This window comes from Scomber japonicus, chromosome 14 (assembly GCF_027409825.1).
Source record: "Scomber japonicus isolate fScoJap1 chromosome 14, fScoJap1.pri, whole genome shotgun sequence".
Classification (NCBI taxonomy): Eukaryota; Metazoa; Chordata; class Actinopteri; order Scombriformes; family Scombridae; genus Scomber; species Scomber japonicus.
Genome location: NC_070591.1, coordinates 11147142 through 11170613, shown reverse-complemented (window position 1 = coordinate 11170613; position 23472 = coordinate 11147142). Strand labels below are relative to the sequence as shown.

The window sequence follows — 23472 nt, the reverse complement described above, 5'->3', positions numbered from 1 at the left end:
AATCATCCTGAGATGAAACTCGTGACGCAGTCTGATTTTTCAGCACTGCCAGAAAGCTATTAAAGAGAGAACACAAGAAACACCTGTTTAATGCACTGAACTTACTTCATTTACTTTTTTTTGTCTGGTAAACACTTCCTCCTGCACTGGGAACCATTACAGAGCAGAGCTGTGGAAACTCTCAGCTGGATGACTGAAAAATGTGCTAATGGTGTGAAGCATAACGAGGTGACTGAAAGCATGGCTAATTTCAGATCTTCACATAGTCACACAACCTGTTCGACACAACAACTATTCTGTAGTCCATTAGTATCCAATGTGACCCACTCCCACTAAAACTGTGAAGTCCAGCTGAATAGGAGTTAAAGGTGTGATGTTGCAAGCTGAAAACCACTTTGACTCCAAAGGCTATGATGTGAATATAAAATATAAATATTTGCGATCCCAGCCAAACTATGGAGAAACATTTCCATTCATTACATCATGTAGTACCAGTTGAAGCGAGTCTTCGTGTCAGCTGTGTTATATATGTTTATTATATCAACTGTGTCACAGCAAATTGTATTGTATTGTAGCAAAGTTGAGTGTTTATGCTTCGAATAGGAACACACAAATTGGGAAAATTTGGATTCAATTCTCCAAATCAACTTTTCAACTAAAAAAGAGTTTTACATTTTAAAAGTTTTTAATTAACTCTTAGACCTAACCTAACAAATTTGATCAATTGCCTCTAACCTTTACCTTTACCAAACACAATTTCTGTAATATGGACATGCATTTTAAACCTCTTTAAAGGGAAAAAAGACACACAAAAAATAGATCAGAAACTGTGGAAATGCACATAGAATAGAATAGATACTTTATTGTTATTGCACCAATAAAACAATACAACGATGCAGGAAGAGAGAATTAATCTGTTTATCTTTATTTCTTATCGTAAACTCTTCTTTATGTCAGGATTTTCTGCAGAGGAACCATGTAGTGTGACTTTCTCTTCAATCCCCGGGTGATTTGAAGCCAGCAGGTTTGACAACATGAAGAAATAGAGCTGAAACATTATCACCCATTTTTTCAGTGTTGCCTTCATTTAGTGAGATGAACCTTGATTTTCTAATATTCAAGTTAGAAACTTTTAAAGGGGAATAAAACAAAGTCAATATCCAGTTACAACAGCTGGTAGTTTCGCTGTCCATGGTGCTGAAGTTGTTGAGCTGTAGAGACTTATTTGTACATAGTCACAATCCCTCTGAGGTGTTTCCTAATGCTGCACATTTTTTCAAAAGGAATGGTGCAGAAATAATAGAAATAGAAAAAATATTAAGAATGTAGTTTATTAATACTTTTTGTAAAATTCAAAATTATATGTGAACCCAAATACATTGAGTGGACATTTGCAAACTAAACCAACTTAACACTTTTTCTTACAATTTGTACCACCCTAAATTTGTTACATACCTGACAATTTACAGGATAGCAGTATGAAAATGAAAAACCTGTAAAGTGCTACCCTAATTTATTCTCCTCTCTCCTCTCCTTTCTTCTACCATAAATTATTTTCCTAAGTAAGAAAAATGTGAAAAAGAAAGACACGAAAGTTGCTTCTAAGACTAGTTCACAAAACATGATGTACTCACAGTGTTTTGCATGATAAAGCATCTCAGGGTGAAATAAATTAGGAAATTGATGCCATTATAGTCACGGATAACCTGCTTCTCCCTGTACTGGGACAACTGGCAAGATGGTGGCACCTAAAATCAGTTTCTAGGTCAACAAGAGCAGAAGGCGGCATTTTAAGGGAAGAGCGAAAACGTATGTATCCAGTCTTTTTGTGTCAGTGTCACTAAACTTCATGTCAATCAGCTGACACCCACAGGGAGAACTGAAGGTCATGTATGTCAACATGTTGTCACATCCATCTATATGATCACACACAAGGCTTTTTCACTGAGGAAGTCTGATTTGCTGCCCTGAGACAGACTTTTAAAAAAATGTAAAAATCCCATTACATGCCAAGATTAATTTTAAGATGATTGTGCAGAAATTGCAGTTGGTGAGTGTGTATAATATTAGGACTGGTATTCTTTAAAGTGCTGCTGAACAGGCAGAAAGATTGCATGATGGTTTATATGCTGATACCCAAAAGGGAATACACATTTTGGAGAAAACACTCAATCCTGTAGACTTTTTTTGTGCAAGATTTTAGAGAGAGAAGCTTACATTCTTGTTCATTCTTGTGCATTTTCTTCCAAAAATCGAAACCAATTAAACTCCTAAAACATGAGATCTTATCAGATGCAAAAGACAACTGTCAAACAATCAGCCAGACAAAACGACTCAGCTTTGAAAAATAAACCAACATCTTTTATTTGGTGAGTGGTGTACATCACTATATGCGCTAAAGGCAGCTCTATGCACAGTTATAACTTCTTTGCTCTACATATTGAATAGTATAAAGTGATTATATGCATCTGTGTCCATTCAAAATGTGTTCCTCTAACTCGTCTTCTTCTTCTTCTTCTTCTTCTTCTTCTTGCTCCCACTGTTTTCTTTTTATCATCAAATTATCATGTTTGGATTCTCTAAAACAATTCAGTCAGTGCTTATATCATGACTGCACCATTGAAAATCAATGGGACATCTCTTTACTCCTGATGAAACTCAACAGATTAAGATTTAAGTGAAACACGTCCCAGTTTATTATCCAACATTTAAGAGACAATAAATCAATTGAAATGATCATTCTCGTGAAACAAAATGAATAAAATGGTCCTTTGAAAGTTTTTCCAACTATTGTTCTATTACGAGTTCGGCAATGGCTAAATTGTATAAAGCAGTGAATAATACACTTCAAGTCAATGGTGCTACAATATGTATATTCATTGAGATGAATCTACTCAGAGATAAATGAGCTACTGGTTAGGGAAATTAATCAGAATTCAATCAGACTTATTGTGCCATACAAAGTTAATTGGACAAAGTTTCTCTTGAAGCTAAAGGGATTTTAGATGAATGGAAAATCAATATTGAAAGACAAATGCCAAATTTAATAGGGAAGTGATTACATTAAGTTATTTGGCAAAATGTTCTTTCAAAAAACTGAAAGTTAATGGAACAACAATAATTTTATTGATGATGAAACAAACAAAGCTAAAGCTAATACAACTAGTGTTCTAATTAAGGTGAATTGCTCAATTACTTAGTTAACATTAATTATACAGTTTGATCAATTTACAATTTTATAAAGTTAAGTTAATGGTTATAGCTTTCCAAAGCAGATGAACTGGACAAATGCTCCATTGAAAGTCAATTGAACTCTTGGTTAGTGAAACTTTATCAAAATTCAGTCAGACAGAGAAACAAAATTTCACTTAAAGCTAAAGCAACAGTTTCAGATCGACTGAAAACAGCTGATCTATTGACGTTCTACAAGTCAGATGTGCAATCAAAATTTCATGGGTTAGATTTCACTCAATTTAAATAGAACAGTTATTCCATTAAAACTATGGATGGGGCAATGGTTCAGTTTAAAGTTACTAATACAGTTTGTTGCACTGAAATGTTAATAAAGCAATAATTACACTGAGAGCTAATGATGTTAGTGTGTCAATGAACATTAATTGGAAAGTGAATGGACATTTAGTGAGTGAAACATCAACCATACATATTTCCCAGCTTATAGTGAAGTAAAGGTGCAGTCTATCCTCTGAAAATCAATGGGAGTAAATGTTACACTACTGAAAATAAACAGTTACATTGACGTTCAATGGGTCAAATGTTGAACTGAAAGTTAAAGGGACACATTTTACTCAGATTTAATAGGACAGTGGTTCCACTAAAAAGTGAATGAAGCTGATTATAAAGCTGATTGACCAAACTGCACGTGGACACACATGTTGCTCAGTGCGGCCCGCAGAGCCTTTGGGCCAAAAATCTTTAGTGAGCAGTATTATACACTTACATTGTGTGTACATGTACATACACTACTCACTAAAGATTTAGAGAAGATAAGAAGTGTAAACATGTACTGTGTGGACGGATAGATAGATAACCACATTGGAGAACACATCATTGTTGGTTGATCTGCCTTTCGAATGTCCTTTGGATTAATACTGTGTAGTTTTTTTTTTGGAATGAGCGGTTTCATGAGGATGACTTGAGGTATTCACTCAGAGCACTGGCCCCTCCTCAAAGTGGCTGCAAAGAACAAATACAAGAGAGAGGAAAAAATGAACAAAAAAACAGATTCAGCTGAATATATTCATTTGGGACAGTTACAAATGTAATTTATCTATAATATAAGTGTGTGTAGGTTTAATTCAGAATCTGTATGTATTTTGTAAGGTCAAGTTTGAGTTTTAGTCCTTGAAAATTAGGACATTTGTTCAAAAAGAGGATGTTTTTCTGTGTGCACACCTACCAGTTGAAAGTTGTTTAGGAGGTGATCTACGTTGATATCATCGTAGCTCTCCTGGAAGGTGTTGGGATCGTCCCTGGACTCCTCGGGGTCGCTGTTTCCAGGGTCTTCTAGGCTGTGTTTGCAGGTGCAGGGTGGGAAGTAGAAAATTGTTAGTATTATTCATATTATGTATATTAAACATTTTTCATTGTACAAAAATTGGGGTGGGAGGTTGTGGGGAGGGCATTTTTGTTTTCATTCCTTCTTGTATTATTTTGTTCTGTTAAGCCAACATGCTGAGCGAAGTCTGTGTATTTTTAAAGATGCAGATTTGGCTTGAATACAACACACAGATTGCTCTTAGTTCAACAGCAGTTAATTAGATTCCCTTTTGTTAGCTCAGATTTCTGTCATTTGTACGCTGTAATGAAAATCCATGTTAAGAGCTGCTCAGTGTTGCTGTGTTTACATGCTATTTCAACAACAACAAAAAAGAGATAATAATAAGCAAACACTGTAAAGGCTGCAGAATGTATCCTTGGAGAAATAGTCCTTATCTAGTATTTACTAGAACTCACAAAGTTCACCAACTAATGGGGCACATGAGCTGGATTTAGACTCTCCTGATGATGAATTGTTGCAATAATCAACTGGACTTGTTCAGGGAACTTCTTAATAGTTTTACTTTTTAAAACCAGTACTGACAGTCTTGCATACCACACAGCTGATGTTGCTTCATTCACTGTTGTTCATCCATCAAAATTGCTTTCTTATACATGCAGATGCTGAATCATGGCACATGTTAGCTTTTCAATGCCACTTTTAAAAGCTGAACAGTTCACATCATCGTCTGAACTGCTACATGTTTGCTGTTGGGTCTGGTTTCCAATTGCTGGGTTCATTTGACTCTCAACAAGCAGTAATTACCAAAGTTTAGTAATAAAACCAGTGTAAGAGTGCTTTTAACTGCAGCTCCTCTGTGGCTGCTAAATGCTGGTCCAAAAGAAATCTTCAGCTATCAAAATAACTGAACAAAAAAAGGGAAGTTCTTAAAAGTTTCTGCATTTGTAGAAAGTCCAAACTGAAGTTTTAAAATGTCCCTTTAGGAACCAGCTGCCATAATTTGACTACAGCCTTTGATTTTAAATGGATGTTTTCTGGATTAACATCTCATCTTTAGACACACAAAGTCTAAAATAGGGAAACACAGGCATGATGTTGGTGTTGTTAGTAATGCTGAATGGTATGAGAATCAATTCACTGAGTCATGAAGTTAGCTACCTATACACTAAGTTTAAAGGAGGGAATGAAATGGACAGAGACAGACGAGAATGGGGATATTGACGATTGACTCCTACCTTCTCTTCCCTGTTAAGACTGAGTTCAGGTACTTCTTGACGGCCATCTGTTTGCGGAAGCGGCTGTAGTTGTCTGTAAAGATGGCATCTGAGTGGCGCTTCACTGGCTCCTCCATCAGCTCGTCACTGGACAGAGGGCGAGGGGAAGGTCATGAGAGAAAAGGATGAGTGAAAGTCAGAGGGCAGCAGGTTTCAATGCAATGACCTGTAATCCATTGTGTCTTTTCTCATTCTCTCTCTCTCTCTCTCTCTCTCTCTCTCTCTCTCTCTCTCTCTGTGTGTGTGTGTGTGTTTCTCCAAGCCCCTCCTGGCTGTATAACATGTAATGAAGCACTAATAGCATAAATTAACCTTTAAAAATGTTTAGTCAATTACAAAATGCATCATCGGTCAAGTCAGGTCTTATCATTGCAAATGTCATAGTGTCCTTTGGTGTTGACCCTTCACAGAAATCACCTCACATCATATGAGCGGATGATACTTTGCTGAACAAGAACAACATATATTTGATATGAAATATTCAACATCTTTGTTAAACTTTTTAAATAACTTAACTGGTAGCTACCATCAATTTTGAAGAATACAGTTTGTTTTGCTTTGTTTTTTTTTATCAAGTTTGTTTCTGAATGATGTGCTCTGTTAGAATATAACAGCATAAACTGAATGGCTGAGATGCACCTAGGTAACTTAACGTATATGCTTTTAATAACGTTTAAAATGTATTTAACAATTATCCTGCAAAGCCAAATTGTTGCACTTGTTGCAAAACAATTGTCCGAAAACGGATTTCTAGTTCTGACTTTAACAGTCGTGCTCAGTATATACTCAATTATCAGGAGGCAGAGATGTAAGAGGACAAGGCTGCTGTTGACTTCAGAGTAACTAATTAAAAGTCTTTTACATTTTTAGATTAATAAGAGTCTTTAGTTTCATAATATGAAATCCTGTCACACTGCTGAATCAGTACTATTGGCCTACCTGACCCGCTTTCCGATCAGAGACTCCAGGTACCTCCGCGCTGATAGCTGTCCCAGGAGTTTGCTGTATCCGCTGGTGAACAGACCGTCTGCGTGTCTCGCTGGTCTGCACATCATCACAGCACAGTTACATTAAAATATGGTCGCATCGGACTCCTTAAAACACCAAATCAACCAACAGCAAGTTTACGCCAAATAGACGCGCACTTGCACCAGTATGTATACTGGTTCACAGCAGGCAGCTTGAGTTTTGCTGTGAGGTGTCTGGATGCAAGAGGCAATATAGTGATTGTTCAGTCAGCCTACTTGCCATCAAAATTATTTCTGATTTCACTCCTTTAAGTTACAAAAATGCGTAAAATAGAGAGTTATATACAATAGACTATCACAGCTTCTGGCAGCCTTGAAAATTAGATAAAAGAAATAACGTAATGCACGATAATATCACAAATGAAGTAGTATTTGGTTATTAAGTTTGTTGCGCTTTCTTAGACAAAACCACCTCAAAGCATTAATATTTCCCAGGCTTTTTTCATGCGATTTATCACTGGCATCAACTGAACAACAGCACACTGCGAATATTTAATAATTTATGACATTAATAATGATAACATGCAGCAAATGTCAAGAATTCTCGTTTGGCGTGAAGATGAATGAACCTGAGCAGGAGTCCGAAGACAAACCTGCTCCAATCAGCTGTTTGAGTTGGGAGGAAAAAGCGCAGGTTTCTCTCACCTCATGGATGTGTATGGCAGACTCAGAGTCCGGGAGTACAACACACTGCACAGGGCTATTAGGAGAAGCAGCTGGGGGCCGGACCGTTGTAACATCGCTTTACACCTGAGGATGGAAACGCTGGTTATTCTCCCTTTAAGCTGAACACAGTGCGCATACCTAGTCACTTCCAACAAACCTACCGACGGAAAGAAGATGATGCACTATCCTCTACTCATTACCTTGTAAGTTGTATTCACTATCTTAAATACAGTCCACGTGCTGATTTGTTGCAGAGGCAACAAAGATAGAATCTGTAGTTACAAAAATCCGTTTGGACATTTATCTTTGACAAACTCTCGTTTCATTGTGAATTTTGACAGACGAAAGATAAAGAAAATAGCGGAATCCAATGCGTAATTACGCAGAGCGCGGACATCGACGAGCACTCAGCATCCTAACACACCATCAGGATGATGCAATTCCGTTGCTACCATTGACCATAAACCAAATATAATGTATCGAGTTAATACTAATATTACAAGCAACAATTTCTCCGGCGTAAAACTCAATGTTCAGTCAAATTGGAGTGACTTATCCAAAAACTACCCGGAGTGCGCAAAACGACGGAAAACACAACTTCAAAATGACCAAAATCAGAGACCACAGAGCACACGCCATATCAACGAAAATCTAAAACTAAAGTTTTATGCAAATGTAAAATCTTACATATGCTCTAGAGAAAGTTGCTGTTTTGTTGTTGTTGTTGTTCTTTTGCTCTTTCTGCTGCGCTCTCCTGAGTCCTGATCTTGAGCCACTGGTGTATCTCCAACTCTGTTGATCCGATGGTTCCTGACTCTTGTTCTCTTTGTGTTCCTCTGCTCGCCTTCAGCTCTGCTCCCGTTTTATACACATGAACATTTCCCATGGAGCAGGAGGGGACATCAGATTTGATCAGGGGCCTAAGACGTCAGTAGGTCGCTGCTTCCGTCATTGGTCTTGCTCACGGTCGGAACCAAACAGGCCTATGGTGAAATTAGTGGGGAGTTTTTTTCATTTTTTTCTAATTAATCGGAGGAATAACTAACTTATGTGACAGGCTTGATGCAGTTGACTCATCTGATCATTTTCCCTGGGCTCCTCTCCCATCACAGTGAGCATCTGCTGCTTTAGGAAGGCAGGAAAGGAGAAGCTGGAAATTTGAAAAATGAAAAACAAAATGTCAAAAATCTCAGCCTGGAAGTGCCAGTCAGACCTCTTTGTAGAGATCTCTGTTAGACATAAATGAACAAAGACTCAACTACAAGCAGAGAAGTTACAGTTAGCTCATTCAGCTGCCTGTTGATTTACAGCAAAGAAATAATAACAGTTGGATTCTCCACTTTCAGAAATACACAATTTGACATTTTACAATTCAATTTCTTGAAGTCATTTGTTGTTGTTTTTTTTACAATTTGATATGCAAAACTGTTAAGAGTCAATATGAATAACGCAATAATGCCATCTATACTCAGATTCCATCACATCCAAAATAATAATAAACTTTACATTTGCCAGATGGCTTTTTTTCCAGTTTCCCATAAAGTCATCAGTATAAATTAATATATGACACATCTAAAAATCTAAACTAAACTATACTTTTTTCAGCCTGCATCCATCAGATAATTTACACATTTTTAGAGCCAGTTTTCGACATAATTTAACTCTCAGTTCAACACTTTGTTAATGCCACTGAAACAGTGTTGCTCATTTATGTCACATTTTAATCACTTAATATCAGTCAAATAGCATACAGTATAAATCATAAAGTCATGGTTATGAAATCACCAAGAAACATGACTTTGATAACGTGATTAACACACATCTCATTAACTGAATGTTTTAAATGTAATTTGTCTCTAAACTAATTATTCCAACTTTTGCTGCCCAGCTTTCCCTCACATCACTGGCCTTCGTGTTAATTTTCTTCAGCTACAAATGCTTTAACATGTTAGTCTCAATTTAGTCTAAAAAATACATTTTAGTGCAATGTGTAGGATAGATTAAGATGTCTTTGCTGAGCATTATTTTTTAGCTGTAAATATTTCCTTTTTTTCTCTTATGCATTGTTCTGTCATGACATAAATACTTAATACCAGAACAATGTTATTCAAATCCTACTGCAGCCATTTCATGATTGCCACAGATGGTGCTGAAGTCTTAATATGAAACATGAGGATCTTGCAGATTATCACTTTAAATAAATACAATCAAATTTTTTAGAGGGTGTTTGCAAGATAGCGACCCTGTTTTCTATTTCAGGATGTGTTGGGCTTTGACAAAAGGACGCCATACAGGACTGAAGTGTTTCTCAGTCCACCCACAGTGTTCCTGATGAGGCTGATTTGCTCTGCTGGAATGCCACAATGAATTAGCCGTGACGTTGGTCGCCGCCTCATCCATCCATCCATCCATCCATCCATCCATCCATCCATGCATCCATCCATCCATGCATCAATCCATCCAGCCATTCCTCCATCCATTTAAATGAGTGTGAACCATTTAGATAATATCAGCGGAGAGAAAAAAGATGAGTGGCTCAGACATGACTTACAGAGAGATGGTGCAGGAAAAAAGAGACGGCAGAGCTTCAGTAGGTGACAGGGGAGAGAGAAAAAATACAATGAAACAAAAAAGAAAAGAGGTGATAGTGATAAACTTTAAAATGTATTAAAGTAACATTACTACTACTAATAGTAGTAGTAGTAATGTAATAATATAGATTGTTCTGATGTTTTTATTCCAGCTAGAAGGTGCTTAACATCTTCACTGATTCTACTTCACTACAATTTGTCTGCAACTGTTATTGACTTCATTTTATATGTTATCTACTGTGATTATTACTGTTATTTTGTTTTTCTTCATATTATGCTATTTCTGTCTATTGTATATCTTTTCATCCTGCAAGAGGGATCACGCCTCTTGTCGCTCTTCCTGAGGTTTCTCTCTTTACACCCCTTAAAGAGCAGCAGAGCCAAGGCCATATGTTGGACAGACTGGTTTTGGGGACTTCCTGGGGATATATTTTTAGACTTTTTTTGATCATCAGTTTTGAATTTCAATGATTAATGTTAGTTTGATTAATGTTAATTTGTGAGCGTAATACGATGAAATGGGGGAATGTAATGGGAATTCTTATTATTCATCTTCTCTGATACAAATGAGCAACTATGTCATATGATTAGGTGTATGTGTATGTCATAATCTGTTGACCATGACACCACTTATGTTACATGAAATGCTGACTGAGTGAACATCGTGTATGTTATAATCTACTGACTAACCATTGTCCTGATTGTACATACATTATGACGTGACTATTGTGCTTACATTGTTCTAATGATAGAACAAGGTCATCCTTTCACAAGATAATGTATTATATATAATCTGACTATTTCCTCTGCTCTGGGCTCGCTGTGCCATCTCACGCTTGAGACAGCAAGGAGTCCGTCTGCAGACGACTGAATAAACTAGAGAAAGACAACGTACCGGCTTTGTGCTTCTTGATAAATAAATATTGCCAGAACAAAAGTCAGTCTGTTCATTAATTCAATTTGGTTGCTTGTGCATACCAGCTCTAATTCTGCTGTCATTTCAGACTCTGCCACTCTCACCTACCTGCCCATCCCTTCATCTCACCTGCTCGTCCTCCACATTCACCTGTTTCCCAGTCCTTCATTAGCCCCCTAAAATATTTAGTGGTGCATTTCCACCAGCTCTCTACCAGATTGTCTTTGTGCTATGTGCTTTTGCTTTCCAGCACTCTGATTACTGTCTGCCTTTTTTTTTTTTTTTACCTGACCTAGCTTTCATCCTGTCTGTATATTTCAGATTCTGCCTCACACTGACCTCTTTTATACTTTGTTTGACTACCTGGATTTTTCTATTCTTCTATCTTTCCAAGTGAAGACTCTTTAATTTCGGTCCTGATAGGGACTGAACAATCTGGCCAGTTATGAATCCAGACATTTCTGAGACGTTAAGACAAGAGATGGAGGTATATATGCAAATGCTTTACGCCAACACAAACAGCAACTCACTGTTATTGTGTGGGCTCTTAACGTCTGCCTCTCGAGTCGTGCTTTTGGGTTCCTTTTGTATTTGAACTGTGGCAAAAGCAATCCGAATGGCATGAAGAGTTTAACTGATCTGACTATTGTCTGGGCATAAAAGCGTCTAAACAAACACAGTATTTACACCATCATGAGGCACAGTTCTTGAATAAAACTGGTTTACTCTGAAACACATTAGGTCATGATATGAAAACTTTTCAATTACAAGAACATGTAGTGTGAGGAAAATGGCATTTAAAGCATTTGCTTTTCAAAGGGACCATACAGATAAATTAGTTTCTATGCATTTTCACATTCTCTCTGTTGAGAAGAGAAAAACCTAAATCTGTGTTTAAAGCAGCCCTTATAATATTTCGTATGAAGAATACATTAAATGACTACGTTAAACGAGTAAGGGGTCAGTCGTAATGATGAAAACCGAACCAGTAACTCTGCTGGTCAGCTATGTGGAGAATTTTAGCATCTTTTAAGCAGCAATGGTAGCAAGGTAGGCTAGCAACTTGTTAACAATTAGCAAGTAAAAAGCCAAATTGTCATGAGAGTAGCAGGACATGAACCCAAATATAGGACAGAGCAGCCAGTATCAACTGAATAATATATCTTTAATATATTCAGGTGTGCAGGCAACACAAACTAGAACAGAGCATCCATCAACATCATAAACTCTGGATTGAATCCCGGTTAATGCAGCCTGGCATAGCTGAACAAAGTATACAGGAAAATAGCTGATGTCAGTCAGAGCCAGACTGAATCATTTTTACAGAGAAAAATGCAACTTACAATATATTTCTAATCATGTATAAATATAAATGAACAGGGGCCAATATGTTTTTTCAAATTAGGTGCTTATCACTGGCCACTGACTTTAAAGGGTCAGTTCATTCAAATCACATATAAAGACACAGGAGGAGAAAAGTTTATTTGTAGAGCAACATTCAACAAAAGTACTTTATATGAAACATAAAATACATCAAGACAACATGTTAAAGAAACACAAGATGTATAAAATGACTTAAAATAGAATTAAAAATAATGACTAAAACATACTTTTTGACATAAAAATACACTACTACAAATAAGGTGAATGTTTGAGGTGCTTTTAAAGGGCTTTCAGTGTGGCTGCAAGTATAGTATATTTCTGGAAATATGATTCATTTTTGTTTGCATTTGTAGTTTTGTGTCTGATGATGATAACAAATTTTAGTAACAACTAAATCACGACCACAGCATCTACTCTGGCCTTCCCGGGTCTTTCATATCTCCTGCCAGTCAGCAGATGACCCACACCCTCCCTCCCTCCTCCTCCTCCACCTCCTCCTCCTCCTCCTCCTCCTCCGTCTTCTCAACCATGATGGCACCATCTGAACCTTAATGTGATCAGTCCAGAGAGAAAGTAGATTACGCAGAAGTCCATGGGAGAAGGAGCAGGTCTAATTGACAGCGGTGATTGGAGACAGATCCCGGCAGGAAGAGGAAGCTGATGGAGGAAACATCAGCGTTATTATGTTGATGTTGATGGAATGTATGGAAGAAAACGTTCCTATAGACGAGTCACAGGCCAGTTCACCTCCGTACTCAGGATGACTCAGAATGCTGAAGACAAAAAGTGAAATAAAAACAAAAATATAACTTTTTTTTCTTATATCACTACTGACCAGTGTCTCTACTACTCAGCCCACTAGGTCTACTACTGCAACAACTGTTATTAGTTATAGTTCTGATATAACCTGTATTTCGTATACTTCTATCATTACTACCTCTACTAGAGATGTGCTGGTATAAAATCTATATGCTATAATTATCACAGGTAAAAATATCATAGTAGTGATATCACAATAATCATCAACATCTTCTGAAATCTTGTTATTTGTGCCAAAACACAATTAAATTACTCAACATTGGTTCACTTTACAGTAGCCTTTAATCACATCAAAAACAGTTTAAACCCAGCTTATTCAACCAGTGGCCGGTTGCCCGTCAAATCAAAGGCGGCTTGACTGAGAAATACGTGTTGATTGAAACTGCTGAAGGCAGGAATTTAACTTGCGGAGGAACAACAAAAACAAAGCATCCTATTTTTGATGCAGTTTATCTGTCGGGTTTGGATATCAGCCAGCAAAACATCCAAACTCTGTCAAATGTATATAGATAATGAAAATGATATCTTGGGAAAATGTCTGGCTCCTGGCGCCTTAGCTTTCTGACAATGTGGGCCCCTGAACAATATAGTTGAATAAGTCTGGCTTAAACTATAAAAGTTGTACATTTCAAAGTTTAAGACAGTTGACTGGAAATCACTTTAAATGCAGTTCAGTGTCTCTTAGATTCTATGCTTATTGATTTATATGCTGAAAATTAATGAATTGTTCCAGATGAAATTGATTGAATGATTTCTTGACTGGAGTAGTCTACAGTAAATGTTATCGTCTGAAATCCATTTTTAAAAGGCAGAAATGTGTAAACACACACAGAACATTACCTTCAGTAACAGAAACTGTATTCTTACATTACTATTAACAAACACCTGCAGAGCTGAAACCGTGCATTGAGAAGGATCATGACGTGTGCAATCTTGCAGGGCAGGGAGTTTGTCAGTCAGGTTAAATGCAGCTTTCTAACTGAACTTTGCAGCTGATCACCTGTAAGATAGACAACAGTTCATAGTTAAGGTTGATAGTTAAGGTTAAAATATGGCAAGTCATGACCACAATAGCTCAAGGTGGACAGACAGACACCCAGTTCTCTGGTAATCCTGTGTTAATTTGACCAGCAGAAATCACCTTCTTTGAGGCTGAACTAAGTGCTAATGAAGGCAGGAGCACTGCTCTGTGTTCATGGTGTCCTCTGAAAAGCGATGATAATCACAGTAATCACAGTAATGGAAATGGTTGGCAGAATTGATACTGTCAGCATGTTTATAGTAAAAACGATACTGTCCTATTGCCAGTACTGTGAGGTCATAGCTCTACTGGTTTCAAGATCAATTTAAAGGGCAGAAATTTATGTTGGGCTGCCACTAATCGCTTGCTCCTGATGCTCTCTGTGCATTATCCATGTACCCAGATGCCAGTCAACCCAGCAGACTGCACATGGCAGGTTCATTATGGTTTGCCTGCAGTACCAGATACCAAACAGACTCCTTTGCTGGAGCACTACCTGAACATCAGTTTTCTGCGAGTTAAATTAGTTTGTGGTGATTTGATTTTGACACAGGGTCCATCTACAAGAAGATTAGATCATAATCCCAGCCTCAAAGTTGTTGATATTTTGATTTAGTGCTACATATGTTTAGATTAGAATTTGCATGTTCTTTGCTTGCCTCATCCGCTTTGCAATCCAGCCTTACAACTACTTTTACTACTGCCTCCATTGGACCTAGAGTCATCATCGTCGTCATCATCATGATCATCATGATCATGATGATCATCATCATCATCATCATCATCATCATCATCATCATCATCATCATCATTATATGTGCCATTCTCTGCCAGAGCCACTTTCTTCCACTGCGATCTGTTGGCAGTGGTGAGGCTGGTCCACTTTTTGATATTGTCAACCCAGGATGCCTCTCCCTTTCTTCTACTACTACTATTACTGCTGCTATTGTTATACTTGCTAATATTGCTGATTTATTTTCATCAAGAGTCTTTAAAATTTTAAGTCATCTGTATTTTAGAAAACAAAGCTATGTGGTCAAATCTACTTTCGTGTCCAAATGGTGAATGTATTTGTAACGAGACACCTTGCATCACGACTCTCCCGCCAGCCAAGTGTGATGAGGGGAATCCCCTGGCTTGCTGAGTGCCTCCTCTGCACCACATTATCCCATTAGCAAATACAGAGTGACGACTCTGATGGCAGATTACTGCTGGCAGCATGACGGGACCCGCTGGGGTCGCTCTGCTTCTCTCTCATGTAAGTGTATGTAACTGTGTGTATGTGGCAGAGTGGGAGATGGAATAAAGATACTGAGATAAGGCAGAGATAGAAGATAAGATAGAGAGAGAGTTTGAAAAGAAGACAAGATTGCCAGAGGGTTGCAGCTAACAGTTACTTTAATTATTGATTCATCTGCCATCTGTCATCTCTATTAATAGTTTACTAGTCTATCAAACGTCAGTGATAATAGTCTGTTGTGCCTGTTGTGATTTTCCACAGCTCAAGGTGATGTCCAAAACCTGAAAGCATTCAAATCACAAGTATATAAGAACACATAAAATCAGGACATCTTTGCTTTTGAGAAGGTAAACCAGCAAAACTTTGGTATTTTTGCTTGAAGAAACTAAAACCATTAATCAAGTATCAAAAAAGTAGTTTTCTATATCACCTAATCAATTAACCAACTAATTGTTGCAGGTCTAGATGGGAGAATGACTGAGAGAATGAAAAACAGATTAAGTAAATGTAAACAAGCTTTTTATATTGCAACAGCTTATTGGCAACTGCATCAGAGAGTGCAATGAATAATGTTGAGATAAAAAAGATTTTTCACTTTTATTGTGATGTTTCTAACAAAAACAGAAAAGCCTTTTTGTTAGCAGTGTGAAGTATGTTTTGTAGAAATGATATCTTTGTTTTCAATTGATTAAATAGTTGCTTATCTTCAAAGGAGGGGGAAAGACCTCCAACTCTCAAGGATTTATGCTCTGTTCTTGTTGGCCTGCTATCAATTTTTCCCCGTTACATACTGTTCAGGGTCAAATTTGACCCATTTTTACATTTGAAAGAGGTAAAAACACCCAATATACATTTTCTTTTAGCCAGGCATTTTCAAATGTGACGTAGAATACATAAAAATGGAAATAAAATGCACCTTTGTTTTTATTTTGTGTTACTGATACACATATTTGAACATGCAAATGTACAAATTTGACTTGTGTTTCATTAAAAAATCATTGTATTCTTCATCTTTATGAGCGTATTTTTTTTCCATAACTAAATGGAATACATTCTGTTCATTAAGGGTTAATCAAACAGTTATTAATGACTGTCGAGGAATTCATGATTGTGAAATGGTGTAGAGAGGGTAGAGAGAGGGTTAGGATACTTTACTTGCACATGCAAAAACCTCACTATTATATGTTTTGGAACCACTTGTTTTGATATATAAATACTTGTGGACATCCACCACATGTGGAAATTGAACTAAGTTTGGGCAAGCAGCACCAGAAATGTTATTATGACGTATAAAAATGGTGAAATCCTCCTCAAAACGTATTTAAATCAGAGAAAATGTAGAATATGGTAATATGATATAGAAATATTTCATCTGTATCAAGATCTGCATCACACACATCGTGATGGAAAACCAGAAAGACAAACAGAGAAATAATGCATCATTGTTTGTTCCAGTATGAGCAACTCTCTTCAAACCGGTGGGAGTAAGTGACCATCATACTAACATTGTTTGTGTCGAGATGACAGTAAAAAGACTTCTCTCCACAAATAAATGACAGGCCTTTACACTCATCTGGAATGTCGTCATAGGTGCTTGTGCCAGACAGGTTTCCATCTCCCATGTGGGAAGAGTCTTCTCCCTTTAGCTCGATGTGGACCCAGGTGGGTTTGGTGATGGATTGCCATCCACAACCAGAGGAGATTAGACAGATAAATTACAGCTAAACTCCCCTGATGGCGAAACCTGGTTTACTGCAGCAGGAGACAGAGCTGAAAATGGAGACGATAGGTCAACACTGCCGGATGAAATTTGGGAAATGAGCAGCATGAATGCTGTAATGCAAATTACATGTTTACAACACAAATCGTGCGTACATAACTTCCTCCCAGATGAACTGGATAACAGCACTGGACAAAGAGTACATATTATCATTTGCAACATTTTTAGCTTCTCAACAAGTTTTTGCAAGTGACAATGGCTAGGTTTGAAGTACGAAACTAAAAATTTGATTAGTCTGGTTTCGTTCAAAATAATGACTTAATAATTTTTTAAATACACTCTGCTCACTAACCTGCATGAGATGAGATGTTTGATATCTATCTCATGTCTGTGCATTGAAGGACAGGTTCACCAGGTGTCCATAGGAACACTGATGATCCCCTTTAAATGAGTTTTCAATGTAAGTGATGTGGAACAAAGTCCAGTGTGTCCACACTCACAGTTTGTGCAAAATGCATTTAAAAGCTTATCTGAAGCTTAAATGAGGCTTCAGCAGTCTGAGTTAATCATATCAAGTGGATATCTGCCACATTTACAGTCTTTGTAACATCAAATTCCTTCTTTGTGTTTCCCAGTTGAGCTGTGGTGAAAGTAACAAAAAGAGGGATTTTGACACTATAAAGACTGTAACTTTGAAAGATGTCTACTTGGCATTTGGACGACTGAAGCTTCATAATAACTTCAGATAAGCTTTAAAACACATTTTTTGCACAGAAGGAGGACAATGGATTTTGTCCCTGATCACTTCTGTTGTAAGCACAATATACAGGGCTCTTGTAATGGCCAGTATGAACACGAGGAGCAATTACAGCTAGAAAACTCTAATTAGTGGCCTTTGGAAGTGTTTGTAAGGGTATGTTTGAACGTTAAACAGAGCCAGGCCATCTGTTATCCACTGGTTCCAGTCTTTATCATAACAGGGGATTTTAACATTCATGTAGACAATAACATGGACAGTAATGCCAAAAAACTCTCTGCTCTACTTGACACTTTTGGCCTCCCTTGCAACATGTGAAAGGGCCCACACACACTCAAGGCCACACTCTGGATCTGGTTATCTCTAAAGGTGTTGATATTTCTTCTATTGATGTTAAGGACTTGGCTCTTTCTGATCATTTCTGTGTGTTCTTTGACTTACAGATCATTCCAAATGTTCAGTTAACCTCTGTGTCAGTTAGGAGAAGGTACATAAATGAGAATACCAGTGCAAAGTTTATGGAGGCTATAGCTATGTCACTAACTGTGAATGCAGAGTCAGTTGATGAACTCCTGGATAAATGTAACTGGAAAATCTCAAATGTCATGAATACTGTTGCACCTATTAAAACTAAGATGACCTTGATCAGAAAGAAAACACCATGGAGGAACACTATGATGATGATAAAGGCTTTAAAAACAGAATGCAGGAAAGCAGAGTGTAAGTGGAGGAAAACTAAACTTCAAATTCACCTTGACCTCTACAAACAAAGTCTTTGTAATTTTAACTATGAGTTACTCAAAGCTGAAATGAATAATAAGAACATCAACAACACTCATACTCTGTTTGCTACGGTTGATAAGCTTACAAACCCCCCTAAACAGATAGCTCCAGAACTCCTTTCCACAGAAAAATGCAATGAATTTGCTTTTTCAGTGAAATAATCCAGTCCATAAGATTAAATATCAACACAAATCAACAAAACGATAAAATGACGCAATCCCTAAGACCTCCCAGGAATAACTCAATAACTGCGATGTTAGAATTTAAAACAGTTGACCAAAAAACCATAGAGGAAACAGTGCAGCATCTGAAACCATCAACATGCTGTCTTGCCATCAGACTTTTTTAAAACTATTGTAAACTCTGTCCAAACAGATTTGCGACAAGTAATAAATAGCTCACTTCAATCAGGCACGTTTCCTAAACCCATTCCTGCCATTAAGCCACTCTTAAAAAAGAGAACGCTGGATGCTTCCATGTTAATGTTATGTTATATCATTTTTGTATTTCACTATATTTAATTTCACACAAACATAGCATCACACAGATAGAAACTCATCTTTTTCACTTCCAGTTACTCACACTCTCTCTCTCTCTCTCTCTCTCTCTCTCTCTCTCTCTCTCTCTCTCTCTCTCTCTCTCTCCCACACTCCACAACATACTCATCAGAGCCCGAGTCCCTGGAGGTTCCTTTAATGGAGGCCTTGTTTTTGGTGTGCAGCCTCCTGTACAGATCAATTAGACCACCAGAGCTCTTCATTGCATCCTGAATTAACTAAATACATAAATACATTTGGCCTGGATTCAGCCCCATAGCAGACATTACGTACAGCAATTCCATCTCGAGACTTTAATTATCGCAGCGCACACACACACTCACATTTCCATCATTAGCTCTCATTAACCAGCAAAACTCTACCCACAATGCACTTGGGTCTGCCTCTCGAGGGGACCAATCAGATTACCCTCCCTGTTTGGGAAAACGATGTAATCTATCTATCTATCTATCTATCTATCTATCTATCTATCTATCTATCTATCTATCTATCTATCTATCTATTTTCTTTCACTTTAATCTAACTATCTGGTAATATCCATTTAATACCAATGTTACTTATTGTAAATAATGTAAATAATGTCATGATTATTTTTATTTTTATTTTTTAACAAGGTTTATTTTTATTTTCCATTTTTCAAATAATCAGTACAATTTCTGAAGTAAACACTGGACTATAGCTTCCAACCCACCCACCGCACAAATCGTTCCAAAACCCACCCCTCCTTGTATCCTCACCCCCGTTCGGCAAGTTATTCAAGACATCAAATTAACCCATAACAGAATTCGTAAAGTGGATTTTAAAAATAAAATAAAATGAAATGAAATAAAAACATATGGGAAAGAATAAGAATAAAGCAGATTCAAAAGAGAGAGAGCGACAATCTAAATTGTAAGCTGATCCCTCTCAGCAAGTAATCGAGCATCTGATTCCTCCACAAAAACTAGAAAAGGCTTCCATGTTGAATGGAATTTGAATATAGATCCTCTCATGGTGAATCTAATCTTTTCTAGTTTTAACGACTGCATAACATCTTTAATCCAACGTGCATAAGTAGGAGGGGAAGCCTCCTTCCATTTGAACAGTATTAATCTCCTAGCTAATAAAGTGATGTGGGCCAATACATTTGCCTGTGTGGCACGTAGATGTGTACAACCCAAAAAATAGCATTCAGAGGAGAAGGTTCAACTGGGTAGTGCAGGACAGAGGCCAAGGCATCAAAAATGGATTTCCAGAACAGGGTGAGTTTCGGACAGGACCAGAACATATGACAAAGAGGCTGGCAGTTTCTTGTTTGCACCTGTCACATGTTGTGTCCAGCTCTGGATAGATTTGAGCCAATTTTTCTTTGGAGTAATGAAGTCGATGGACCACTTTAAACTTCTAATCATATATTATTTTTCACATGTTCACTTATAACATAATATTTTATTCACTTGGTGCTTTTGTGCACACTGGATCACCAGCACACCGACAGCAGATAGTCATCATTGACGTTATTAGTTGCAGCTGTACTTTTCTACTATGACATGTCAAAATGTCTGGAGAGGAGCGTTTCCTGTTGGAATTACAGGCATTACAGTCAGAAAAGAAAGAGTTGATCTCTGCTGTTACAGAAATCTATGTAGAAAGTTTTAGAGTACCAAGAAAATCAGAAGCAATAAAGTAATTAAAGTTTATCTAAACCAATAAATGCTGTTTATCCAGATCTATGGTACAGATTCAGTTATTGTTAGTATTTTTGTGGTGGTTGAAAGATCATCAGGACAAAAAGAAAGGGGAGCAATAGCCTAGAAACAGTAGAAACAGCGTAAAGCTGTGCCTCAGTCCCCCTATTTTATTACTTTTGAGACCAGCCCTGTGATTTGATGTCACCGGACAGAACTATTGGAGAAATGGATGCAACACAGTCCAATATGATATGATTAGATTTTATTGTGTCACAAACAATATACAGATGACATACTTGTCCAAATATTCACATAACAAAACAGAAAAAAACTAAATAAACAGATACAATCTAACTTATTACCTGGACAAGCAAAGACAAAGAACATTCATTCAAAGGTTGCGGGGGAGCTGGAGCCAATCTCAGCTGACAATGGGAGAGAGGCAGGCTACACCCCGGGCAGGTCGCCAGTCAATCACATAACTAATATATATAGAGACAGACAACCACTCACACTCACATTCACACCTATGGGCAATTTATCATCACTAATTAACCTAGCGTGCATGTTTTTGGTCTGTGGGAGGAAGCCCGAGTGCCCAGAGAGAGCGCACGCAGGCAAAGAAGATAAATTACATCAAATAAAACTAACTGTAAACAGCATGCAACACAAATAATCTCTTATGTATAAAATAAAACACGGCACAGGATAAAAACACTTAAAGGTCACATAAAAATACAATGTGACCACTAACCACACTCTTACAGTAAAACTGACATGTCTGTGACACCATTTCAACAAAATCTGAATATTATGAGCTTGTTTTATGCAGGGTTGTTGTGTTCGATTATATTAAATTGTACAGATACACCTGTAAATTGATGCACTCCATCTTTAACTTTATTTGTGACAAAGAACTGTAATGGATTGAAACACTATAGGAAATTTAATTCACTATAGGGGCATTATATCTGTGCAGATTCTGCTTTCACTGCTCACTTGGAGAATTTAAGCCATTTCTCTCTCAGTATGAAAGCCACCACCAGAGTGCGACTCTTATCATTTTCCCTCCCTAGATACAGTACAGTGCGTCACCACAGACAGTTGCTGCTCATGGATGCCTCAGCAGCTCAGTAATGAAATCTGAGCACCTGTCATGGCAGGATGACCTCATCTCAAACAGTCAACCTGCTCCAGCTAAATGATGCTTGTCATGGTTAGTTAGAGTAATGTAAAGTTCATTTCCTTGTTTTCACAGAAAGGCAGCATGAACTATTTCAGCCTGATAAGAACTTGTCTAATTCATGGAATCTTCTTAATGTCTCAGGCAAATATTGTCCATACAGTTAGGTAACATTTGTGTCTAAACTGCTTTGCTTTTGTCTAAGTGCTTTCAACAGAGTTCAAGCTGATCAAGAGAGGTACCTCAGGGAGGATGCGACCCAGGTGGGACTCGAACCCACAATCCCCAGCTCCGGAGGCTGATGCCTTATCCATTAGGCCACTGGGTCACACAAACCAAAGGATTTCTGAGGATTTCTGATTCAATGGCCATAAATCCCCTGTGAACTATAACGAAGAACCTGGTATAACCTGGTTATAGTCATATACCTGCATATATGATTATAACAGCGTCCTGGTCTCTAATCATCTCCTTCCAGTTGTTTCTTGATTCCTCAACATATCTGCCTCATTTCACAGGCTTTTGAGAAGCCACAGTATCCTGGTTTCTGTTGGACTATACTCCAGGTGGCACATCCTGGTTCTTAAAAGCAGGATGTATTCACAAAACATAAGTGGGATAGTCCAAAACCCTGACCATAACCAGGATATTCATACATATGTAAACACAATCAATGAGAATTTTTTTTTCATGATGTTAACTAGAGTCAGACTAATACTGGATTTTTGGATCCAATGCCAATATAAGGAAGTAAAAGAATTACGATATCAATCTATCGGCCAATATAAACACATTTTAACGATGCAGCGATACCTCAAATATTAAACACTTGTGACAATGACATAACATTTCACAATAAAATGTATTGTCCAAAATGACATATGTACAGTGAATCAGTAAATCATTTAAGATTATAGAAAAAAAACAAATAGAGGATATATATAGATTACGTTTTTGTTTTTCTCAATAGCATTTAGGTAGGTTTCGACTCTAGAGATAAGCATTCCCACTCTCTTTTTATTTCTTTATCTCTCTTTCTGTCTCTTTTTCACACACACTGCTCAGGGAGCTCCACTGATATTGTTCGGGAGAGTTAACTCGGTCAGATCACACTGTGTTGTTGTGTGGCATCCATCACGTCCATCAGCCCCCGTATCACCCAGATCACCTCACTCCTGATCTTCCACCCAGATATAATTTATCATGACCACCTTTTATTAAATTGGATTTTTTAGAAGCAGAAGGAGTTACTGGAGAAAGTCCAACCTGCAGTCTGTTCATCTGTGTGTGACCTGATTATCTTTTGAAGCACTTTGTTTCATAAATATGCTTTTTGTAGGATGTT

The 23472-nt window shown here is 37.5% G+C and overlaps 1 protein-coding gene and 1 non-coding gene across 2 annotated transcripts; both read right to left on the bottom strand.

Moving 5' to 3' along the window:
* Positions 1 to 4185: 4185 nt before the first annotated feature.
* On the bottom strand, positions 4186 to 7564 carry vip (vasoactive intestinal peptide). The gene is made up of 5 exons (XM_053333620.1): positions 7467 to 7564; positions 6733 to 6837; positions 5755 to 5880; positions 4418 to 4529; positions 4186 to 4194 (listed from the first exon to the last, which is right to left on the bottom strand). Exons 1-5 carry the CDS (start codon positions 7559 to 7561, stop codon positions 4186 to 4188), a joined length of 447 nt encoding a protein of 148 aa, XP_053189595.1. The 5' UTR covers positions 7562 to 7564.
* Positions 7565 to 22382: 14818 nt separating this feature from the next.
* Positions 22383 to 22455, bottom strand: trnar-ccg (transfer RNA arginine (anticodon CCG)). The gene has a single exon. It is a non-coding gene; the product is annotated as a tRNA-Arg (tRNA).
* Positions 22456 to 23472: the final 1017 nt, after the last annotated feature.